This window comes from Leptosomus discolor, chromosome 1 (genome assembly GCF_034619465.1).
Source record: "Leptosomus discolor isolate bLepDis1 chromosome 1, bLepDis1.hap2, whole genome shotgun sequence".
Lineage (NCBI taxonomy): Eukaryota > Metazoa > Chordata > Aves > Leptosomiformes > Leptosomidae > Leptosomus > Leptosomus discolor.
Genome location: NC_141391.1, coordinates 68,646,569 through 68,672,683, shown reverse-complemented (window position 1 = coordinate 68,672,683; position 26,115 = coordinate 68,646,569). Strand labels below are relative to the sequence as shown.

At 41.3% G+C, this 26,115-nt stretch overlaps 1 protein-coding gene across 1 annotated transcript; it reads right to left on the bottom strand.

The window, feature by feature from the left end:
* Positions 1 to 536: 536 nt before the first annotated feature.
* EDAR (ectodysplasin A receptor) lies at positions 537 to 25,456 on the bottom strand. The gene is made up of 11 exons (XM_009958860.2): positions 25,394 to 25,456; positions 24,567 to 24,689; positions 23,272 to 23,453; positions 18,325 to 18,410; positions 7,963 to 8,049; positions 6,701 to 6,829; positions 6,538 to 6,612; positions 6,169 to 6,241; positions 5,267 to 5,426; positions 2,239 to 2,299; positions 537 to 856 (listed from the first exon to the last, which is right to left on the bottom strand). The coding sequence occupies exons 1-11, from the start codon at positions 25,442 to 25,444 to the stop codon at positions 537 to 539; spliced, it is 1,347 nt and encodes a 448-aa protein (XP_009957162.1). The 5' UTR covers positions 25,445 to 25,456.
* Between the last annotated feature and the right edge of the window lie 659 nt (positions 25,457 to 26,115).

The following is a 26,115-nucleotide window of genomic DNA, read 5'->3' as shown; positions in this document are numbered from 1 at the left end:
TCTAGATTCAACAAACCCATAGTAAGTACAGAAAATGAAACTGGTTGCATATTAAATGTGCTAGGGCCAATAGAAATGTACGTGCCTAATGTGTATTGATACTGTAGCTGTGGTACTGCTTTTGACCATAACTATTAAACAGTTGAATGGAGCCCTAAGAGACAGGAATATTTTCAGAAAGCAATTCAATGGCTTTCTTGAAGGCCAGGCAGGGTGGGTATCTGCAGGTTATCTGCACATACACACAGACCACAAAATGGATGTTTGTGTGTCCACTTATTATCAGTAACTGTTTAACACGATCATTTTTAATGACATGTTTCATACCAAGCTTCTTGGGATATTTCTGCTCTTGTTTTGGTAGATGTGTAACTTCACTTTTCTTAGAAGTCAAAGAGAAGAGCTTCCCGTTGGTTATCCGGAGCAATTATGTAGAAGAAACATCAACGGTCTTTTGTCCAAAGTCTTTGACGTGGTGCTTGCGGGAACCATGGTTCTTGCGGGTGATGTGGATGCATGGGTCCCAGGCAGGCGTGTCAGGATGTCCCTGCTGGTTCAGGAGCAGGCATTGCTTGTGCCCACTCCAGAATATCCGCACACAAGGATTCAACAGCATCCAACCGCTCGATTTGCACCAGTTTGGTTAGCAGTTCTGGGATGCTGTAACCTGCTGTGCTGATGCGATCAAATAGCTGCATGCCGTCTGTCATACCACCTATCTCATCTCTCTTCAGTCCAAAGCTCTCGGCAAGGTGACGCCACGTTTTCACTATGGCTTTTTCTGTGTTGTAGGTCGAGCTGAGCATCCGGCTGGTCTTCTCCAGGCAATCAAATGGCAGCTCCGTAGGGCTCAGACCTGCAAAAAATAGGTGCTGATTGTCAGCTGCCTCTGTGCATGAGCCTTGACTATTCAAGACATTTATTAAAGTACTATAGTATATTCTGTTAGCAATAAGTACAGCTAAAATCTTTAAGTGATAGTCCATGGTAGGTATGTGTAGCTCCAAAGTTATTACTGTATAATACTGAATTCATTCTTTCTAGTGCGAGAAGGGTACAATAATTAGGCTAAAAAGTTGTCTGGGAAAGAAGCGTTAGGTGTGTTGTACGAATTCCCATGGCACTGCCCCTTCCTTCAACGATTCACTAGCTGTTAGAAAAAGTATATTGCAACCATATCCCTAGTGAGCAGCTCCATTAATACACCTCTGCATGTCAGGCACAGTGTTTGAGCTCGAGAGACAGCTTTGACGCTTCCCTGAGTCTGTCACCAGCAGCTGCTGTAACATCTCTGTAATTGAAAGTTGCCCTTGTAGGAATGTGAGAAGTGAGGTGAAGCAATGATGCCAGATGCTCGCAAGAATAGAAGTCCCTGCAAGTGCTTGATTGTCGTTACTATCACTGAATCTCTAGGGAGGATTTAACATTCATCCTGTGGGGAAAAAGCTATTTTTGCCTGGACACTTTTTCTATGTATTCATGGTCACAGAATAGAGGAGAGAATCAGCTATGGCATTTTTCCAAAACCAGTCTTTTGCTTCTGTAGCTTTCCTGCTTCATGCTCAACAGCAGTAATTTTGTGGAAGAACCGCAGAAAACTCATAGGCACATGTACGCACAAAGAGTGTGTGTGTAAACGCAGTCATGTCCCCTGTTCTGTAGGGACATTCATGTCTCTTCTACTAAAACAGTTTAGATAGTCAAGTGCTAAAGAGGGTTAAAAAACTTAAAACTTGGAAACTCCACTTTTTATGATGAGAGGTAGGACAGCATTTAGAGAAGCAGAATAGGTTGAGACTTGTGTCTTACTCTCAGTCCTGACCCTCTCCAAATTGCACTTTCATATTTGGAACTAGTTTCTATCCATTATCCAAGGACTAAACAAATAAATTGCACAGGTTTCCTCTAGATGGGGAATGCGAGAGTGCTTTTCCTCAACTTGGCCTGTGTGCCAACACAACCTGGCACTACCCTTCCTCCTCTCCACAGGAGGGAAGCCCATGTACACACCTGGAGAGGAGCCCTGGTGTGCTCCAGCCCAAGTCCAACCTGGACAGCTCTGGGGTCAGGGTACCATGGGGCTTCCAGGGAAGTGAGCACAAAGCTGCCTACAGACTGTCGTTTCTGGACTGGGACTTGCTCCTTTCCACAGGAAGGTGGAGGCCATTCTTAGTTTATAGCAAACGCTTGTGATCTAATTTTGTGCTGTTGGTGCAAGTGCAAGTTTTGTACACTCACCTTCCGCAACGTCGCATACGTTAGCGTACACATCAAGTATCTTCTTCCTTCGACTTTGAATCTAAATGGGAAGAGTTTTATTTCATTAATTTTTCAGTCACAGGAGTAAACAATTAGCAGGCAGCAGTGGAAAACCTGTGGGAGATCTTAATTCCATGGTGCCAGGGGTTATCACGTGTGTCCTCAAGGGTCGTTTTTGACGACTCAAAGAAAAGGGCACAGCAATTATTCTGTGAAACATAAACCTATTTCTGATTTCACTTTCCATTGCTAGAGATCTTTCTTTCCATCTTCTAGTCTTTTTTTTAAATCAATTACTTGTCTTCTCTGAGTGTTTGTATGTTATATGTCTCTTTTAGACTGAAGAAAACTTCTGACAAATCCAATACCACGCATGCAGGCAATTAATGCAGGGATGTCCAGGTAAACCAGGACAGGATTGGTCACAGAGAATTAAATTCAGATTGAAATTGCCTTCTTCCTGTAATCTAAGATGACTGTAGAGGAGGGGATCTTCCTTTCTGTCATTTGATGTAGAACTGCTTAGTGCGTTACTAATTAACTGTATTTTCTTCCATGCTATATTGCATGGTTGAATCTGAAACGTTTTACAGATAGCTTTAAAAAAAAAAAAAATCAGTGAAGCTTGGGACGGGGAAAATCTGAGGTCCTTGTTGCTCTAGTCATTTTTGACAAGAAAGAAACTCAGACTGAAAATCTGACATTTTCCAAGCTGAAAATGGACATTTTGATACAGTTTCACTTAGCAAAAATATTCTCAAGGTTTGGCTTTGGGTTCAATGTGGAGTGAAAACAAATGTCAAAATGTCATGAGTTCTCAGGGACTGGAATTGTCATCCCTCTGCCAGCTCTCATTAGGACTGAGCTTTCTGAAAAGCTGTCTTTTTGATAGGACTCTAGCATTACCTCCACAAATTTGCCACTTTTCACTGCAAAACAGGCTAGAAAAAACCCTCTGCTTTCAGTATTTTGTTTTGTGGAAAGATTTTCCTCATTTTATTTGGGCTCTAAAGGGCAAGACACATCAATGACTTGGATTAATAGACTTGCAGCTGGAGACCACAAAGTGGCTGCTCCACCCGAAGCCTGTCTCGCAGGCACAGACACTGTGCAAGTGTGTTGTGTCGCATGGCAATGCCATGCAGGCACTGATTGTTGTTCACATATTTTTGGTATAATTTACATGTGCTTAATAGATTGTGTTGCTATTGTAGGCTTGTATTAGCTGGTTTAGAATCTTGTAAACAGGAAATTTTCTTTTAATAAGATTTATGAAAACTCCTCCTAAGCCAACTATTGGATGCTTATTTTCATTCTCCTCTCATTTTTAAGGCAAGGAGAGAGGTTAAATAACTTCATGCCCATCAAGATTTATGCTGCTCTTTTTTTTTTTTTTTTAACCACAGACAGAAGATGGGGGATTTGTACAGCTTATGCTGAAAGCAAACAGGTAAAATTGAGCCTGGCAATTCTCTGTGTGATAGCTCATTGTATGTTTTTTTGTTTTAACGAGGAAGGAGCAGACTTAGTTTAAGAGCAAGCCTCTAATTTTCTTTGCCCTTGTCCAATAGCTACTTAATACTCTTTCCTGTACTAGAAATGTTACTTAATCTCCAGCCTGAAGCAACTTACTGCTTTTCCAACTTCTGGCACTGGGTTAATTGTGAAATCTTAGCTATTAGCAGAGGATCTTGATGCAATCTGCACTTTCATTGAAAAGTTTGTCTTCAGCCTTGTCAGCAGGGTTCAGCCTGTGAGGAGTATGTTAGAACAGAAGGTCTGGAAGGAATAGCTCATGCTTCAGGTGTGCTTATGAGCTATCTATCTAAATCACTCTGGAGAATATACCTGCTATACATGGTCTTTAGAAGGTAAGCTACTTATTAAATGTTCTGATTTCGTGCCTACCCCACTTGTATTATTGAATTTCAAGCCAGTGCATATAGAGGTACGATAAAGTTGGATATTTAGCGAGACCTCAGAAAACTGGATTGTGAAATGCGAGCGTTGGAGTGGCAAGGTATTTTCAGATGGTCATAACAGTCTATAGCTACAAAAATATTTCTCTGAGACTTTATGTGTTTGGTCTCAGCTGAAAAATGAGCTATTTCAGAAAGTTTGAGCTGAACCATCCCAACAATTTAAAACATGCAAACGTGAAAAGATGCATTTTCAAACCTTACTATATTTAAAAGATATCTGAAGTTTGACATTAATGATGCGATTTTGTCCTAGATATTGCCATTTTAAAATTATATTTGAAGTACTGAAAACATTAAAAATATCTGAGCAGACACCTTCTTTTTAAGGATAGTTTTGTGTTAATATAAACCAGAAAGCTGTGTGGGTGAGGTGTGGCCTTAACTATGCCTTGAAATACTACAAGCGAGATAAAATCCCATGAGCAGTGCACGCTCAGCAGGAAGAAGCGAAGGCCTTCCATAGCAAAACAGTGGATTTACAGTGTTCTTCAGAGCACAGGAGTGACCTTCAAAGTACGTGTGTGTTTTTCAGAATTATACATGAAAACCAAGCACAACACTGGATATTATTGAAAAGTGTGTGTCGTGGAAATACCGATGCTACTGGGTCAAGGTGCTCAGATGCTATGCTGTCATATGAATCCAGCCATGCTGCCATGTTATTTTTCTATCTTGGATTTTCTGTGGTAAATTTAGTGTTTGGGTTAGTGATATTAGCATTAGCTATGTTAGGGACTCGCTGTTACTTGTTTTTTCTTTCATTAAGACTATAAAATGTAATACTCAAAAAAGCAAGGTTATTACTCTTGTAGTAAATTTGTTTTCTCAGCCCTGAGCAGTACATATGTACGTATACATCACTATGCAAAGAGGATTCTATAATAAACTTGTCTGGAGAAGCTCTTGTAAATTAGTCTGGTCTGCACTATAATGCATTTTGAGGGGTGATAGTTTGTATATTGTTTTCTTACCAAAAAACAACACAGAAAAATCCTATCAATTTATAAATCTCAAAATAGCCTTACCCCAGTTGATTTATTGCTTGTAGAAGATTTATCTCTGGCCAAATGCACTAAAGATAACAAGCATCTCTCTGGAGTCCCTTGTTTGTCAACTGCAGCTTCTTCATCACTATCCATACTACGGCTTAAAAGTCGTTCATTCTCAGAAGATGCATCATTTTCACTGTAAAATGAAGGGTACAGTTATCTTAGTGAAGTCTTTCATGGGTTGACTCCAATCATCTCCTTTTTGCTATCCTCGAGTAATGGAATAAAAGTGTCTTCCATTCTTTAAAATGCCTTTCCTCCTAAATCCTGTGAATGTAACTGCATTCACCTGCCCAAGGTGTATGTATGTACAATGCTCACGAAGTTACACAGTCGTGGATAGCTTGCAAGAATCCTTTTACAGAGGGATTTTCCACCTGAGGAGAGTGTTTAGCCCACCTTAATTGTATTACCCAGCCAGGTTTGCCTGCCAGCAGACACAAGGTGAGGAAAACGATCACACCGTGCCACCCAGATGACACTATGGACAAGGAGTTTCCTTAAGGCCTGGGGCAGCTATTTTTACTCCTCCTGCCTAGAAGTGAAGGGAAACCTTACGCAAGGCATGTACGTGAGAGCAGCACTCAGATCCCAAAAATGCACCACTCGAAAGAGGAGATGGAGCCCCAAGAGTGGATGAAGTGGTCACAGATGGAGTGGGGAGGACACAGGTTCCTCTTTGGTAACGTCTGCCATCCTCTCTTAGAAGCTGGAGGGGAAAGAAGCCTACTAAAGTGTCTAGTTTTTTCCCTGCTGCAGAAAATGACTAGCATACCCATCTAATTTATTCTTCAAGTATTCCTTTGTGCCAGGATGAATGGTAACTGTGTCCCTCCCCCGCTTCAGTCTAACTGGAAGTATGTTTATTTTTTACCCACCTTTTAACAGCCTTAGCTGGAGTTGCTGTAAGTTTTTCAAACTCTTCTTTCTCAGAGAATATCACAACATTATCTGTAGAACAACAATTAGAGAAATTTAAGTTGGCAATGAGTTTCCAAACCAGTGTTTTGTCTCAAGAGCTGGTTCTGCTGGCAACCCTACTGCAAACATAAATCTCTCCGCTACCTTTCTGATTGCTATCGGAGGCTTAAGTGACATTCTGGAAGTACAAAAACTATTATACACAATTCTTTACTAAACTGACGTGGTCAATTCAAAGGAGGAATTGTAATTAAGAAAAATGCATTAAGAGTATTTAAACTCAATCTTGTCTTGGACAGAAAAAGTAAACTTAAAGCAACTTATACCTTGCACTTCTTTCTTCTCTTCTTGTGTGTTAGCCTGAGCTTCGACATTTTTTACTGAGTGGCTCTTGCAACAGGCTAGAATAGAATAGTATAACACTAATTATTCTCAGAGGCTATCTAAAAATAACATTTGCAGCTAAAATTTGATGTGCTGAACAATTACCTTGAGCAGAAGGTTTTGTTTTCACAATGTAAAACATGATGATGAGGACAATGGCAATAGCCATTATGAAGATGGTAGACATTGCAATTATAAGAGCTGTAGCCAGATGTCCTTGTCCTGAAAGATCTGCTGGAATAAACAAAAAAATGTTTTCATAAAGGGTCAACTCTTAGGATCAGAGAAGAGTTAACAGTTTGCAGTCTGCTCCACACTTAAATTTTGCACACTCCTGTAGCTGATCTGAGTCTTGGTTCCTTGTTAAGCATTGAAAAGCTTAGTGTTTCATCTCAAAGGCAAACTAATTAACAGTTTTTCAAAACTGTGACATTTATGCTGCACTAACTGGTTAACAGTGTTCACAAAAAATATTTATTGGCATGGTCAATCAGATACAAAGAAGTAGGAAATGAAATTACCTGCTAATAATATAGGAAGCTACATAACTAAGAGTAGCAGATTTCCTAACGCTGTATTCTGGGAAATGGCAGTGAAAAGAAAAAAAAATAATAAACAAACAGAAGGGGTGAGAGCTAAAATGACTGTTGATAGCTATGGCTGCCTGAAATCTTCGCAGTAAAAAGAACTCAATGCACATGTAGAAGAACTGATGTTTTTCTAATAGAGCCTTAAAACACAGCATAGCTAGAATGTGAATTTAAAATAAGGTGTGTGAAAAGGTATTCAGAAGCAGAATTTGGATGCAAAAGACCACAAAAGGATGCAGAAAATGACAGATAGGCTAAAATGCATGAATACTTTAATTTTTCTGAAAACATGATCCTCACGATCCTGTTTCCAGACAATACCAGGAAGGTCAGCATTATCAGTACCTCATTAACTGCATCTTTCCTGTTGTGTCTTCTCAGGTTCACATATTTTTAAAACCTAATAATCATGCTGGAGAACTGCTTACGCTAGCTCAGTAAGAGACTGACCATATTTGCACAATAAATTATTTTCACCAGTCTAAGCTAAGATTTGCTGAGACATAGTGACATTTCTGTGTGGCTACAAATAACAAGATGAATTTATTGCTGGCATTACTGAGTACAGTTCAAATCCATTTTAAGTCCATCTGACTAAAACAGTGGTATCGATTAACCAAGAAGTAAAAATTCATTCTGAATTATTTTTAATAGCAGTTTTAGAAATCAGGAAATAGTGGCGATGAAATTTGCAATAGATATTTTCAGTTTGGTTGCACTTTGCCGATGCCATTTGCAAAACAAACTGCTAAATTAAATCTGTGAATGCATTCTTACCTTTGTGAGCATGCTGGTAAGGTGAGAAGGTGCTTGTGCCAGAGGTACTTGGGAAAATGGCTGAAATGCCAGAGGTAGCCCCTGCACCTGCAATATAAACAGAAATACCATAAATTTCTACAGTTACTTTGTCCAGTCAAAGGAATATTTGGCCTAGGTAAACTGAGCCTTCACTTAGCTTGATTGCATTTCTCATTCATTAGCAAAGAATCTATGAACTCGTCACTTTTTGAAATGTGACTAATCCTAATAACCATTTCTGACGCATTGAAAATTGTGTTACAGACTACATTTTTGTTTAACATCTAGAGGCAGTGGAAGCAGCCAAAGCTCCTGAACAGTTATGAGCCCAGAAGAAACCCAAGCATCTTCAGACACAGGCAGGACCAACAGTTATACTAGATTCCCGTATTACAGATTTATCCTGGCTAGCAGAAAGTATTCCAGGATCCAGCTGATGACTCAAACTGTTTACAGCCCCCACTCCATTATTTGCAACTGCAGACCCCAAGTCCCAGCTGGCAGATTCATCAAATTAGTGCTTCTCACAAGCATCCCTCAAGAGCAGGATTATCATGAAACTCCGACAGTATGCAAACCCTCACGACCCCACAGGAAAACCTAGGAAAGGTGACAAATAATAGTGCTGATGGCCTTTCTGTTCCCTGGAGCTATCACAAAAGGGAATATTAAAATTTCCTGCAATCTGTCTGGGCAGTACGTTTCTTATGACTTCCCCTGTCAGTCCATGTCTATATTCTGGGGAGGGGGGAAATCCACAAAAACAGTGAAATGAAGAACTTAAAGGAATACTTTATGCTGTCAGAAGAGTGAGATTGTCCAATAGGGGTTTCCATGTCTGAATTCTACATTTAAGTTTAAAAGTTAACATTAATCTTTCACATGGTGTCATACAACAAGTTTTCAAAGCAGTGAACCAAGTCATAAATTAACATATTTTGACAATACTGGGCAATACTGCATATCATTGTGAATAAGGCTGTTGGTGGGAGTGCTTTCATAGAGGATGGTGTTGGCATAGCATTCCAATACAGAATAAAAACACTAAGGTTGGGAGAAAACATTCTCTTCATTTTCAAATAAATTTTAATATCATTGGGAAGCAGGTAATGCAAACAACTACTATTGACAGACACTGAAAAACATCTTCTGGCTTGGAGGCGGTATGAAATCCCTCCTGCTTCGTATTAGCTGTCCATGGAAAAAGTCCAGTGATAATTAAAATCAGCAGACCTAAGGCAAAAGACTGTGCTAGTCATTTGGTAACGTGCACATGCAGCACATGGCTCCACAAGCTGGTTTGGCACTAGAGCAGCTGAGAACTAACTGTGCCATTCTTTTGACCTAGTAAAAATTCTGAGAAGTTAAACACACCAGGTAAACTTGACAGGAAATTAAGTGGTCTGGAATGGTCTGAGAAATGTTCCATGGTTAAGAACAAAGTAATATATATATGCTTCAAATTAAGAGAACTGTTCTCTAAAAAGAAAAAAAAAAAAAAAGTATTACCTAACATAAAACATGGCTGCATGTAGTGAATGAGCTTTGTACACTTGAAGTGTCCACAAAGTATGAGTTACAGATGTCTTCAAAACAAATTTTCTTTAACAATGGTAAAACTTCTTTCAAACCTCATTTCTTGGAAGGAAATGGATTAGTTTATTGTAATTGTGGGGTCTTATTCAAAGTGAAGAAATGTTTTCATAAATTTTTAAATATACTAATTTGTTAATTCAGATACTTTTCATATGATGTAAATGACAGGCAGATTACGTAAGTCTTGCCTCTGGTCCCTTCTCTGTGGCAGACTTCCTTCTAAGAAAAACTAGTTATGAACTCCAGAAGCTGCAATACAGCAGTAGACCATATAGCATCAGTAGATGAAGATGTCATCTGCATATAGTGGAGATTGAAGACAGGTAATTTGCTAAATTTTCAGCAATTCTTCACAGAACTAAATTGAATTATTCGTTGTCTTGACCCCTGTATTTACTCATTATGGCTGGACAACAGAGGAAATTTAGTAAATGGCCAAAACTGTAGCCCAATACTTTCCTTCATGTCCACAACTACCGGGCTTATGCCTATTCTTGCAGTCCCCCTGGCAAATCCAATTACAGCTGATTGTAATTCTGTGCAGTCCTTGCAAGCTGCAACAAGTCAACAATAGCTTTTCTGACACTGCCTTTCAGTTAACACAGGCATGCTGTGCTGCTTTGTCTGCGTGGAGTTCTCTAACAAGCTCCAGCTCGCCTCCTCCATGAGCAAGTTTGATCAAACTGTCGTCTCTCTCTTTTCTTTCATCTGAAATATGTAGTCATTGAAGTATTTCTGCCTGATCAATCTATCAATCGTTTGGTATTGTGAACCTCATGTTTTTGACCTGTCTGTGAAAGGAAGTAGAACCTTCCAAGGTGGGAAGTCATGCAGCAGCACTTTGCACAGGAACAGTAAGGAGGAAGGTCATCCATTCTTCATTCAGCATCATCATTACGCTTCAGCCAGCTCTACCCCACATCAGAGTATGGCTTGTTACCCACACTGTGTGCACACACACACACAAACACACAGAGGGGCCTCTCCCATGCACCTTCAGCTCCAGAGCCTACGTGCAGAACTTCCTTTGCATGGGAACGAGGCCACCTCATTTATTATGTAATGCCTGTCATGGCAAAATCAAGGCTGGCGCTAGAACGTGATGGCCTTTTACATATGCCTAGGTGGGAGTTGGCCGTTATGCATGTTTTAAGCCTATTATCAAATTTAATAATTTGACATATCCATTACGAGCCAAGATTTTTCTTTAGATGTGGCTTAGAAGAAAGTGCCAATTCGTGCACCTGCACTACGAGAGGAACCAAAAATGCCAGCTTCTGCAGAAGTTCAGTTCATATCAGTTTTGTGTGAGCAAAAAGAAACAGAACTCATGGCTGCTCCTTTTTCCCCATCCCGCAGTACTCCATGACTGCAATGTCAGCTGTTCCTGTGCACATCCAGTTTTGCATCCTGATCACATTATTAATTCTAGTTCCAATATAGATGACACTTACATAATCTATAAAGACTTATATATAGCTCAGGCAGAGACATTCTAAGGTGCTAGAGCACAACATACGGAAACAACTCTATTTTTAAGCACAAAAAAAAAGACTGATGGCTGTAATATAGCTGTGCAAAAAGTGGTTTATATTCCTAGACACCTGCAAGTAATATTGTGGGAATGTGATAAAGACATTAGGAAAGAAGTTGATCACTGAAGGTTGGTCAGCTTTTGTGTTATAAATGTTTTTATTCAAAAACTGTAACTTAGTTATAACTTTATTGGAGTCTAAATACAATTTCATTAAAAACCCACATACTTAGTGTTCAAAGGAACAATTGAATTTGTATTCACATTTGAATGTTTGGGGTTTTCTTAACTCAAAAGATAGCTTTAACTCAAATTGCCATGCAGCCAAACTTTTGTCTTCATAGTGAACAAACACTAGGCAATAAAATTTTTTCTTTGTTTCAAAGAACCTCTCTGCTTTGTGTAACAGGACTATTACAGTTGTTCATATCTTGAGACAAACTTACAGTAAGAAGTGACAAACAAAACTACCAGATTTGTGAGAGGAGGAGGGTGCAGGGAGGGCAGGTTTTACCAACATGCCCCTTGCAAGTGTGAGTGAATAAAATCTGGTGCAGTGGGAGACAATATGTGCTCCTGACATATGTTGCTGTGCATGTCAGCTTACTGGTCCATGCAAAGGACTGCTACTCATAGCTAGCAACAGCTTTTTTGAAGCTGATTTGATGCTTAATAACATATTATAAAAATACCCCAAATTTGTATATAACAGACTATCAGAGTGACCCTGAAATAAGAAGTATTCTAAAAATGTCTTTGTGTATGTATCTATTTCTTGACATTGAGCACAGCTTGCTTTCTCCTGATGCATCCCTCTTCTCACAGCCATGGTCCATTTATGAATGGCAATGCATACTTGTTACTGCCAGCCGAGCTATGAGTGCCATCACTGAGACTGTTTTAAAGGAGCGAAGTAAGATAAAGCACACATGCAAATAAATAACTAGCAGCCTGGAGATGAAAAATAAATTATGTTGAGTTGAAATTCAATAAATGTAGACCATTTATGGCTGACAAAGTAATCAAACACTGGATTATAACTAAATCTAGTCATAAATAAAGTCCTAGATATGTAGAAAGCACATATCAGAATTTCCAAATTAATATAAATTTTTATTCAGGTACTTATATGAAAGGTTTGTTTTCAAACCTAAGGAGACAATGCTTCAAATGGAAACCCTGTGCACTTGGAAAGTCATGGAAGCTGAAGCAGCAGTCAAAGCAAAGCCCCTCTCCAAGGATTCCACATATCTCTTCAGTAGTCAAACATTAACTCCGGAAGTATTGCAAATCACTAATAACAGAGCATATCTTAGACAACGGAGAATTGCCTGACTGCTTTTTATTTTACTGCCTTTTATTTTCAGAGGACATACAGAATACTATAAGACAAGTTACTCCCATGTTTCCTGGAGCCATAGGTAGATACTTCAGTTAGTGTAGGTAGCTATTAAACCAGGAAGAGCATGAGGTAAATTAATTCCTGAGATTAACGCTTCTAAAAATGGAAAAAGTTCTTTTGTTTTTGATCTGGTCATTCTCACTGTCAGTAATCACTACTGTTCAGACAAATAAAAGGAAATATTTTATTCTGTTGTGCTCTCTTAATGTCTTTGACTATTTTATTTCCTCTTTCCTTTTATTTTTCTGGGGCAGGGAAGTGGTGGCTATTATAGGCCACATGGCCTTAGCCTGATCATTTATTTGCATCTATTGAAGTTTTATTTAGGATTCACTGGGAGCTGTAATCACGTGCAGTACTGCAAGGCCATAGGCACACGCTTCATGAATAAGCCTATGTCCAGGAACTCAGTGTTACCACCTCTTTCTCTGTGCAACACGAAGGGGATAATTGTCACTTAAACCTCACTATGGTGGCTTCAGAGCATTGAAAGGAAGAGAATGGACCTGGCAAGGAGCCTCTCTCCCATTTCCCCTGGCCAGACTGAACAAGTTGTGGAAAGCTGCAGCTCTGCAGGTTTTGCAGCTCGTGAGCCAGGGCAGAGAGATGCTGCAGAAACCTGCAACGTCTCCCATGGGCGGGTAGTGCTCACTGTGGGAGCTGCAGCTCTGGCACAGGTGAAAACATCAAAGCCATCAGAGTTTTCTTTCAGGATAACTGCACTGGGACCAGGTGCCCTCCTGAGCGATACCTGGGCCCAGCTTCCCCAGCAGCTGAAGACAGCATAACGCCATATTTGCTTCTCAGATACTTTCTCCTGAAGGAATGTGGCTGAGGCTGGACAATTTTGTCCTAAGATTAGGTTCCTTTCCTAATATAGGCAAACCCTAAGGGGGTGAGAATTAGGCCATACCACCAGTGAACAATAAAGCACTGACTTCAACATTTCTCCCATTCCACATGTGAAGAGGAATGGGGTGTTTAGAGATCAAACAACCCCCCCAAAAAAAATAAAAAGAAAAGAAAGTTTGTTAGCTTCAGCTAACAAGCATACTCATTTGTAAGCATAATGCAAAACAGAAGGAAAAAAAATCCTGATGTTGATCGTATTACACAAGGACAAAACTGGCAAGGAGAGAAAATCAGTGATATTACAAAGAATAGAGAGTTAAAATAAAAAACCTCTGAAATAATTATTTTTCAGTAATACAAGTGTTTTTGGCATTAGGCTTGTTTGTGTTAAACAATTCAATTAAGGAGGCTGAGTTCTGTCTTTACTGCATGGGTTGGAAGTGATCCCCTGATCACAGCTCATCACATGAAGCCGTCAGCCTGTTAGTCAATTGTTCCATCTCATCTATTTAGTTGTTTTTCCAAGTTCTAATGATACAACAATAAAAATGATCCTTTATGTTTCTAGATGCTATTCATTCTCTGGTAATTAAAAAATAATTATTTGTTTTCCTTTGTAATTTTCCCGGGTTTGTTTTGTTTTTAATTTTCCTAAGCCATCATGCTAGGTGTTAGACTTAAAAACTTACACAGGTTTGTTATTGCATCTGCTTTCATGTATACGACCAGAAAAAAAGGTAAGAGGAAATAACAGCATTTTGTGCTCATGCACGTGTGTGAATACATACAGATGAAAAAAGAAAACCCTCGATCAACTGCTGAAGTTCTCTAGATCAAGAATTTGTAAGCGGATAAGGATTTGCACATTTGATGTAATTGTGTAAGTACAAGTAAATGTTGTTCAAGATTTGTAATAAGTTTGATTTTGTTTTCCTCCATCAATTTTGAACTGGAACGTATACCAAAGTTTGAAGAGAAGAGCAGAGTTAATATGCATAAACTGATAAAGAATTGCAGCTGCTGAAAGACAAAATGTCTTCCAGCAGTAACTGTATCTCTCTACCAGAGAAGCTCCATGCAGGTTTAAATCTTTTGTCTTTTGCATATACTTTTACACTGGATAAAAGAAAAAAAAAAAAAACACCATAAAAACACCCAGCACAGTCAGAGGCCTCAAGTGACTCCAATTCCAGAGGTGTCGACAGAAAATCCAGCACCATTAACTGTGGGAAGCCACATCTTAAAGTGGTTTGGTGCTCATTATCTTCGTTATTTGATTTGCATAGGAAACCTGCCTCCCCTACTTCTTGCAGTGCTGCTATTTTTCACAGAGGTATCATATCCCAGTTTACTGTCAGCGGGGGTCACTGGTGGCTCATGATCCTTCATGCACAGGTGAAAGTCTCAAGTCTTTGATGCTTTGACGTTGTGCTCCTCCATGCTTAGCAGACCAGTCCTGGGGCTCCTACACATTAGCCTAGAGGGAGCTGCATGCTGAGAGCCCAGAAGTCTTACACTGGTGTTTCACAGTGCACAAGATATGAAAAATTGCAGTCTTTATGGTGATGTTTACCCTTTTCCCAGTAAGAAAAGCCTTTCCTGCTACACAAAACACATCCCTTATGCTCACATATGCACAGCCCCTTCCCCGTACATGCCCATTGCCCACAAGTTGCCACTGAAGCCTGGTATTCCTCCCAGACTGCAGAAAACTGTTGCTCCCATCCTCCAGTCCAGAGAGTTTCAACACTCTAACCTGGTGATATGTTTGCCTCAATTAAATCTCTGACCTCTGTGAAATGTCTCCCTCTCCTCCCCCTCTTTTCCATGCTATTTTGTGCTATTTATGCCTCCAGTCCCTTGAGAGGGAAAAAAAAAAAAAAGGTGACACAGGCCCATCAGGGAATTTCTTTCTCACTTCCAGTGCTTTTCATGCTAATATTTCCAGATGCTGGGACACTCTGGGTATTCATCTTGTTTCCTCAGCCATTTCAGGGTTTATTGACTGTGTAGGAGATGAAAGTTGCGCAGCGGGCTCTTGGAGTTGAAAGCTATTTGTTTACCCTTTGATCAACCCAAATACTTTTCTGCCAGATAAAATGTATCACCAGGCAAATTCTCTGAGCAGATTTCAATGCAGCAGCACATACCCCCTACTTTGCTGCCCTCCTGGCCCTCTGTAAGATGCAGGCCAGGCACTTCCCAAGCAAGGTATTTTTCCAGCTAAGTAGGGCATGACTGTCCTCCGACACTGTCTCAGACCTAAAAAAGGCCTGAAATGGGATTTATCTGCCCTCATTTTCCTGTTTAGAAGTGCAAAGCCAGATCTTGTCACCTCCTAGCTTCTTATTTTTAAGTAATTTGCCATTATCGTTTCCTTGCAACCTGTTGGGTCACCTTTCTCCAGTGGTGTGCTGTATGAAGGAGTGTTTGAAGAAAAGTAGTTCTAGGGCAGCCCTTTTATTGCGGGGTTTAGGCTCCTGAATGCTGTTTAATGCTATTTTGAAGTCTCAAGAAAGGAACAGAAGATTCCCGGGACCATTTGGAATTCTCATTCTGGGTCCTCCACCAGCCAATAAACAGAAGGTGTTCTGCATAGAAGAACCATTCCTGCCAAAGAGCTGACATTATCCTTCGTATGACAGAAACCACGTGCTTGCATTAAGGTTATGTGCTCAGAGCGCAGCACTTACATGAGTTTGGAAAACACAAACCTCAAAAAATTATGCAGTTGTACACGTGACTGACATGTCACCTTTTCTTTGCTCTGCCTGGTATGATCTGATGACAGTGAAACTTGTGATAAAGATCATTTGCTAATACCAGATTGTATGCTGTCTGCCACAACAACAGCAAGCTTTTCAAGAGGTTCCTGCAGCAAGGCTGATTTTCAATCTGGAGTACAAATTATTGCCTATGAATTAGGGAGCTGCCATTCAAAACAGGGTCCAGAGGTTTAGACACCATAAACCAAATTACCTGAGTTTAGTGGTTTGAGGGATTTGGATCTTAAGAAGCTTTCCCACTTTTTGAACGGTTGCAATTAAATGGTTGGTTTAAGAGACTTGATTAAAACAGTAATGTTTACACTTTCTAGGACTAATGTTTTCTCTGACCTTAGTGTCCAGTCAATTTGTTGGTTTATGCACCTGCCTAAATTCCTCCCAAAGATAATATGTATTTATTCTTGTGTTTGTCAAGTTAAAAATTGCATGTGGTTAATCAGTTGTGCAATTTGTACTTTCCTTGTAGAGCTGAGCACATCTGCCAGGTATCCTATAGAAGACAAAGATTTGTTTTTTGAATTCAGTGATAGCTGTAAGATCTTCTGGCAATTCCTTGCCAAATCAGTAAGCTACAACATGTTTGATACTACTAAAAACCCATTTCAGCATGTGTTTGAGCAGACATTCAGAGCTGAAGAAGGGATTAATTTCTGGCTATCGCCTAGCAGCAGGCATGGTTGTATTGCCACCAACGGGGCCTCCAGCCTGCACACACATGCAGAAGGTGTGTCCGCAACCTCTTACCGTATAACTTCATCTCCCACCAAGACTCCTACCCTCATGTTTTCATTTACCTCTCCACCTGCTTCCCACATCTCACATTCAGATCCTCCCTAGCACCCTTACCTCACCTCCTAACACAGATCTTGTCTCACCAAAATCATGCTCACCCTGCCTTCACCCACTCCCGCTTTCTCAGGCACGTTTCAGGACCGGGTGGGCTTCTGCAGCCAAGTGGAGTAAGTGGCTGTACAACAGACCAGCCACTTTTCATGAGGACAATTTAGGGAGATGCCTGCACCCAGGCTGTTACCACTCACCAGGGGCTTGCTCTGTGAGGTGGTGGTTATCCCCTGGCTCATCTGAGCTCTGGTGGTTTAGGAAAGTGGTAGCTGTTCATGACCTATCCTCCTTTGAAGCGGCTTGCAGAGCACCAATGACACACAGTTTAGCAGCATCTGGACTAAATAATTGCTGTTTATGCACACAAACAAATGCTTAGGGACATTTGTGTCAACCTCTGCTTTCAAATCAAGCAGGCAAAATGTTGCAATTCTTTTTCATGATAAAGATTTTTAAAAGAACAAAGGTGGAGAGGATTTTGGTTTTAGATGCATCAGCTTTCTCTGGGGGACTGCCCATTTTTGTCTGGGTGGCTTTTTAAAAAGTTTTTTTCTCCTGATCTGCTTCAGATTCTCTGACTGGCTGTCGAAGTAGTTGGGTCATTCAGAGAGAACCTGATTTTTCTTTTTCTCACTTATTTACCCCCTAAAGGAGAAAGCTGGGGTTTTTTTTGGGAGAGGGGGATGTTTGCCTCTGCATTAGAGTGCTGGTGCATGGCTGTCCCTCCTCTCCATGGCATGAGGATGGGCAAGCCATTGCACACAGACAGCATGAAAGTGAACAGGTACTGCTAGGGTGTTACGCACACATGCGTACATGTTTTGTCAGCTAACTACAGCTTCTTCTGTCAATGCAATCTACAGTATCAGCTCTCTTATCAGTGCTGACTACCACACTCCAACATCAACCGTTGTATCACTTTGAAACTAAAGAATATGGAAAGGTGTGATGCACTTCTACCAGGATCCACAATGTGTCCAATGTTTTCTTCATAGCTGAACTGAAACTGAATTTAAAAATACACAGATTTGTGACTTCCTGCACCTACTGCTTAAGTATCCATAAGTCCTGTATGGGATGTCTTAACAGATGAAAACTGGAGCATAACTGAACAATAGCAGGTCCTAAAATCAAAGGTTCTGATCTCTCCCCAGATTTTCAGCATTTGCTCCTTCTGTTGGCTAGGCTAGCTGGAAGCAGCAATTGCTTTACTGGGGATGGACTTATTATTTGAACATAATAATCATCACTGAAAGACTTCATATTGAGCTTCCGGATGAGTCCAAGCAAAAACCAAATGAAATGCATAGAAATTGCAGAACACTTACATTCCTTGGTGTTAGGAGGCGCCAACAAGCACGAGTAGCACACCATCCCATATATGTTGCGAGGTCTGTTTTCCAGCATGTAATAACTGAAATGAAGGGCAAGATGAGGCAAAACAGTGTAAATTAATATGCTGCAAGTGAGCATGGTTCAGCAGTAACCAATTATACTGAGATAAAATCATATTAAAAAAACTTTTATATGCAATTTGATGCAAAGATTGTTCTTTTTTTTAAAAAAACTGCCTGAATAGAGACAGTGTTTCTCTTCTTCCTTTCCTCTAAAACGCAATTAATCAACCATCAAGACTACACGACAAGAAGCAGTATCATTGCCTAAAACAACATTATTCTCCCTGCTGAGTTCAAGCTGCAGTTTACAGCATGCCCTGAAATAAGATTTTTCAAAATAATATTTTTTGAAGCAGTCATCTTTCAGCCAAGACCACTACTTGGGTATGGTTGGCTAATTTTCTTTGCAAACACCGTAAGAATAACCTCCTTAACATTGGAACCAAATCTGAGCCAAATCAGAATTAAAAATACAGGAAAACACCACACTTACAGGGAAAGCAGGATTAAGTTTTACTTTTTTTTTTTTTTTTTTTTTACTTCCTTGCTGTATGGTTTATAAGTTAGTCCTTGATAGTGGAATTAAAGCGTGAAGGAAAAGTTTTCATGATTTGAACTTCCGGGCTGCTAATAAAGTTAGTGGGGCAATAAGGTAACTGGTTATGCAAGAATTGGATCCACAGGCAGCTTAATGTAAATTACATCAAAATCATACACAGTTGATGTTACAGATATGTCTTTACAAATCACTTGTAAATCACTACAAATTTTAATGAATAAATGAATAAATTCAGAATCTATTCTATGTAGACAGGTAGTCAACAAAATAAACACTTTATGCAATGGGGAATCTGTTTTCTGCTCTTATGTACCCGTCTATGCATGTGCAGTGTGTTTTTTCTGAAAAACATATGTGGTGTTAGGAAATTACTGCTGAAACTGTCCATCAAAATCAGTTGGTCATTAATGAATGACCCAGCCTACAAATAAGGGATATATATGTCCGGGAAATTGGATATGCAGAGATGCAAGCTGGGGACGGGGCCTGGTGGTACCCCTGAGAGCAGGAAAACTGAGCACATTCCTCCTTTCTTTCTCACTGGTTTTAAAGTCCTCACTGTCACTCTTCCCTTCAAATTTCTCTTGTGCCATATCTGCCATGCTACCCTTCTCTCAGGAGCAAAGCTTCATCTTTCCTTTCTTAGGGGGGCCTGCATAACATTAGATTGTGAAGTAGTTGATAAACAATCAGGAAATAACTTCCAAGCCACAAAAAAAAAAAAAAAAAAAAAAAGAAAAAGAGTGGCAGGCCAAAGACACATATAAATCTATAAAGAAAAATACAGGACAGTTAGGATTCACAGTCTAATAGCCGCAGTCATTTAGGAAAGACAAGCAACCCTTCTGACAGTTAATTAAATCATGCTGGTGGAATATTTCTTGGGTTTTACCACAATGCAGGATGGTGGAGTATGTGTAAAGAAAACCGAAGAGAATGTTTATGGCAAACAACTGTTCACTCACGTGAGCAGGAAGCTCTACAGCTGCAAACATTCATTAATGATTCACCCCTATGATGTACCAGTAACAGATTTATGTTTCTGGCTACTTTGCAGTGCACCAAATAGTAAAGGCAATGTTGGAAATATCTGATTCCTTTATATCACTAACTATGGAGAAGAAGTGGCCTGGTAATGAACTAACGAATTTTCACGATCTTACTCGTCCACTATGAGACTCATTCTTTCTCTTTCCTTAGCACTTGCCAGGCTCAGATTTTGAAGTGTTACAGGTAAAATCAAAGAGTAAAGGCTAGACTGAATAATGAACTGAAGTGTTTTCCTGCTTAACACCATGGTGGTTTATCTCGGGCTAGCCTTGGTGGTGTCATGTCACATTCAGGGACTTGGCCCCAAGGTTAGGTCTACCCTCCTGCAGGGACCAGGGCACCTGGGACTGGGGTGAGGGGCTGTGTGTGGGGTGCTCTTCTCAGCAGGGGACAGTCTGCAGAGAGACAACAGGGAGGTGATGAGCATATAGGTGGAGGCATCTGCTGTCTTATCCAGAACTGCAGGGAGGGACTTTATTCCATTAGAAATTCACTGGCTAAACAGAAGAAAGAGCTCATTCCTTCTCTTAAAACACTTCAGAGAAGATAATTGAACCTGGATTTGCTGTAATCATGGATAAACACATGAAAAAGGGAAGTGTCAGTAGCGGAGGCATCTCTGACTGCATTTTAAAAGAAAATGATCCCTTTGCAATTCCATCTTGTGACGAGACTAAGGACTTACTCTGAGCTGGAAATCAGTGCTAGGACAGCACGAGGTATGTGTATCATATACACTTGGCCTGTTTTTACTTCTCTGTGGATTTCCACTTAACGGCTGCTACTGAAGACAGATGACCAGGCTAGAGGGACCCTTGCTCTGACCTGCTGTGGCTGCTCCTAGTTGGTTGTGATCCCAGTCACACTCCAGGAACACCTAATGGATTATCCCACTGAGGGAAACAGTCTGAGTTGCACCTAATTTCCACATTCTTGACCTGTCCTATTTACCATGATGGAAGAGCTTCTGGGAAGCACCTGAGGATGCAGCCCACAGTGTCCAGGAGGGACTGTCTAGCTGCCTCCAGAGCTCACTGGCAGCTGAACTTCAGTTTTGAGTATCACAGCTTCGGAGCTAAGCCTTTAAACTCTTCCTTTGCATACTTCTTGTAAGCCTGACAAATAGTGTTACCTATATTTTATATGGAAGGGACCTGGACACAGAAAAGCAGTGGATGACCCATGCTCTTGTACCAAAGTTTTCCTTCTTCCCTAAAACTGATCATCAGGAAGAGTGAAAAATGAGAAGAAAAACCATATAATTATCCAGCACCTATTTTAAGGCAAATGATAGAGGAAAACACTTGTAGCCACTGGGAAAAGGCTGCCAGTTCGGCGGTGTTTTGCCTAAAAACTTTAGTTCAGAATGTGTCACATGCTCATCTTTTCCTTAGGCTGCTTTATTGAGCTGGTGAAAAATAACAAAGGGGTGAGATGCCCCTAAATATAAATCATAGCACGTGGGCTGTTGCCTTGGGAAGGTCTGCAGCACAGTCCTCTGAAAACAGAAAACTTAATTTTTCCCTGCCATTGACTCAGGGGCTCTTTGAGGTTTGCTGCCCAAAGGAAGCACTCTGCCAGCTACCACTTGCCTGGATGCCTGGCTGTCCCTGTGCCACTGGAGGCAACAAGGAAGGGTGGCTGGTCGGTCAGCACTGCTCGCCAGCTCTCTGCATTTCCCCCACCACAGGAGCAACCTCTGGGGTCTCTAAGTTGCACGAGGAGTGAAGGCAGCTTCACAGCTTGTTTTAGCCCATATTTCATTTATCTTGAGAATTTCACCTCTTCAAGCTCGGAGTAAGAGGGTGTTTCTCCTTAACTGCTGGCTTTGCCAAACTATCCCAGGACCTGAGAATCACACACAGAGCTGCACACAGCCAAACTCCGGCAGGCCCATTTCTGCTACAGGTTACACCTGTGCAAACACAGTGTTTTGAGATTACTCCCCAAGCACCAGCTGTGCAAGCCGATTATTTTCAGCTAGCACCCTGCTCCCACCTGGGTGACCTCATTAGTCCTGGCAAAAATTACAAAACAGCAACTGTGGCCACTATTTAACTTTCTTACTCTTTATGATGTACGAGGGGAAGTCAAGAGGGAGCCCTTTGCAAATCACATCATCAGTCTGTTTAGCTGGCAGCTAGACAAGTCCTTTTTATTTGTAAACCGTGAAAATTTCACACAGACTCACTGATATAATAAACCTGGAAGCTTGCAGGGCCTCTTTAAGAGGGTTTGCTGCACTATGAGTAGTGTGGGTTACACAGCATCTGCAAACTGCACAAAAGCCAAATGTCAGCAGGAATTACTCTCTAAACCAGAGGCACACTGGCAGAAACTGAAAAGGTATGTGAGGTGAGGTTGTGTTTCAGGGTATTTACTCACCCTACAAAAAAAAAAAAAAAAAAAAAAAGAAAAATTGAGAAAGCAAAAGCATGCTTGAGTTTGCAGACTTTCAAAGGTAATATAGACAAGAATATATTGCTAACATATTCACTGTGGCAATTCCTTTCTCGCCATTGCTATCAGAATTACACTGAATGTAAGAGACCACTGAAAGATGGACTTAATAAATAGCATCTATTTTAAGCCCCTTCAGTCAGCCCTGGAACTTGTTTTGACTTTTAATAACAGCACACGCACCATGTTAGCAGATCTTTAGACCCCATTCTGTTGGCTAGAAAGGACCCTGAGAGACTAAAATGCCTTGCCAAATCTCACCTAACAGCTATGTTAGCTAATGCTGTCAACTACTGACAAATCTGCCAGCTGATCACATCTGGAGAGGAAATATTTTATGTTCCTAAACATGCCATAGTGCCAGCATGGACCCTAAAGGGTATCCAAAGCATATTCATGGACCTCGTTCGTAGGACGCAGGACTTAAAAGGTAGCCCTCTGAAGCCGCAACTGGAGGCCTGGCTGGAATTCTGAGAGCATCTGAAATGGCACTGCACATCTGTGCTTGGCTACATGACATGTTCCCTTTCCACTTTCAGTAAGAGAAGTTTCAGTTTTTCCAGTTGTTCCCAACAGTTGTATCTTCAGTGAGATTTCAGTAAGATTAATGACATCTTCTGATTTACTAAATTCACCAATGCTTTTGAAACACTTAAATGTACTGTTTTAGTAGAGTCTGAAAAGTATAATTCACCAGTATTGTACCTACGGTCAATTAGGACACGAAAAGAGGCTGTCAGAGATTTTGACATTATAAAAGTATTTTGCAGTGGCTTGGGTAGAGCAAAAGTCCACAGTTAAACCCTTACCCTGGGAGACAAGGACCACACTCTGCATCATTCTCCTGATCACCAGGTGTCATGACCGTGGCTCGAAAAAAACCCTCGCAGTCTTTGTGCCGCCTGCATATCTGGTAACCTCCTCTGGAAAACTTCTCCGAAGGGCAGGGGATGCAGCCATAGTCCTCATCTTTGGTGCCGTATCCACACGTCTGCAACAACACAAAGTCACTGAAAAGCAGGCTCACACTGCACAATGGCTTCTAGCAAAAAGGAATGTTCGTAGCCTGGCCTGTTGGCTTTGCGGCACAACGTCATGCCAAGGCAAAGCAGTCTGTCATTTCGTCCCTTAGGGTCTGTCCTAAAAAGGCCATGGAGGGATATAAGGACCCAGCATTCTGTGTCCTGGAGAGGGAAAAGGGGAACTGGAGCATTATACTCCCTGAAACTGCCCCCCCATAGCTGTTAATATCATATTCTAGCAAGTCATGGAAGTGAATTTCAGCTGCTGCTCAGGTAGAAAGCCACCTGAAAATTGAAGAGTAGAGAAGAAGATCCCAGGGGAAGCACAGCTGCAGCAGGGGTATCAGCAATCTTGCTTTCATGGCTGGAGAGGCCAGAGGGAACATCACAAAAGGCAATGTTTGGATGAGATTTTGTAACTTCTGAACTCACATGTCCCAGCTGAACATTACGTCTAGATTAAGTAAAACTAAAACAAACTGGTTATTATTCGAATGTACTTGTTCAGGACTACCAACTGCGTGAAATTCTTGCAATAGGATGTTTATCCCATTAAAACCAAACAGGATTTCAGTAATTTATTTTTTTAATAAGCAACAATTATCTGCTGTAAATCAAATGGTTACTTAGGAACTATAATTTAAAATGTTGCAGAAGCATCCAACTTCCTCTAGTGCCAAAATATCTTAGTGGGAGAGGAAAATTAAATTCTCGGTATGGGGGGCCAACGAGCACGCCAGACTAACCGATTTATCACACCATGCCAGAATGGCAGCATCGGGTTTTAAATAACTATTGAGAGGAGACTGCACTGGCAGAGGCTGTGTGTGAAACTTTTACCTTACAGCTTCTACAGTATCACTTTTGACAGGCTGCTCCTGGGATGTGATGTACCGGTGTGCATACGCGCGGTGCCTCACTCCCACGACACACTCGCAGGCATGAGGACTCCTGCTTAAGCATCTCTGTCCTTGCCCATTTTCTCTCCTATCCGTATATTATGGCCATGTAACAAAGCATTTGTTTTTTTGCATCTGGTGCTCAATATGTGTCCCCCTACTAGCAGAAGAAGCTGACATTACCATGTAAGGCTCTTCGCCCGGCTCGCACTTGGGGCAGTCGTGGCACATGCCAGTGGTCTGGTTGTAATATTCGTTCTCGCCGCAGTTGGAGTATTCAGCGCTGGCGGAGTACACCAGGGAGACCTGTCACCAGAAAGCATCCCAGAGCACCGTCACTTCCACTGCCTTCGTCCCCCATGCCTCACCCCCTCTCCTTGCCCAGCTGCTATGGCTCAGAAGGCGTCAGGGCCAACATTGCAGCATGAAACACCCGTAAAGCTCAGAAACAGAAGCAGTGCCACTGCATGAGATGGAGGCAGATAGAGTTTTCAGCAACCTGGTCCCTCTAAGGGTTTCTCAGAGCACTGACATTTGTGCTTGTTGGCACGGCCACTCCTCAAAATACTGAAGGTCGTTATTCCTGACCTATTAATTCTCACTCTCTCCAGCACAGCGAATGCCTGAGTTCGCACCCTCGCTCCTCCCATCTCGAATGAGCCTTCATAAATATGACTGCAAGGGACAATTGTAACAACCTGAGATAATGCACTGCCTCGAGCCTCAACCATGATAGTGCTGTGCTTCATGTGACACCCAGGCTAATCGGCTGTTCCATCACCTGCCATCTCTGCTCTGTCCCGGGTGCTTTGCCTTCCCCCTCCTCCCCAGCAGCCTCAGTTTAAGCAGCACCAGGTGTTTTATAGAATGGAAACGGATCACTGCTTCAGGGTTCAGTCCCTAAGTCATCTATAACTGTGCCATGACAATTTACAGATGTTTGCAAAGACCGAAGCAGAATGCAGTTATCTTTGCAGGCTGAAGAGACCTGTGTGCACATAAATACCTACCACCAGAAAAGGGAACATGTGAGTCCATTTACGTTCACCCAGGTGAGCCATGCTCTCTTGGTATTTTACCTGAAAAGATAGAATCAGTAATTGTTTATGAACATGAGTAAATATTTATGTGTGTTGCCAAAATAAGAACAGAAGGGCTCATAAGCAGAACAACGGTTACATGAGAGTGATGCCCAGAGGTCTAAAAAAAGAGAGGGGGAGATGTGCACGTGCACTCACACACACACGCGTGCCACACACCCTTACTGCGCAGCTCTTTCCTCTCTTTGAGAAGACTGATGGCATGAAGGAGTCTGGTCTTGAAACATTTATAAAAATCTGTGAAAGATAAGGAACCCGGTCTGAGCCTCGACACTTCTTGGCTTGCTGAGAAATCGTCCCACGGAGGAACCGAGGGCTACGTCTCAACTGCTAAATGAAAGAGGGTTGGGGATCAGTAGCCTGGCTTGTGTCCACACCACTTAGTACTTGACCCCACTATATCATGTTTGTCCAGGAAAGATCTAGACAGAGCAGCCAAAAGCAGAGCCAGGGAGCAAACTGATGGCAAGCAGCGTGGGCAGCTGGCACACTGGGGCTGCACCTTCCTTGCTGGTTCCTGCAGATCCATGAGAAAGCCCAGAACTGCCTTCTGCACAAAGCACTGTCTGCTTTTTCTTCTTGATAAGCAAACTGCAGATTTAAGACATTAAACCCAAGGAAGAAGCCAAAAT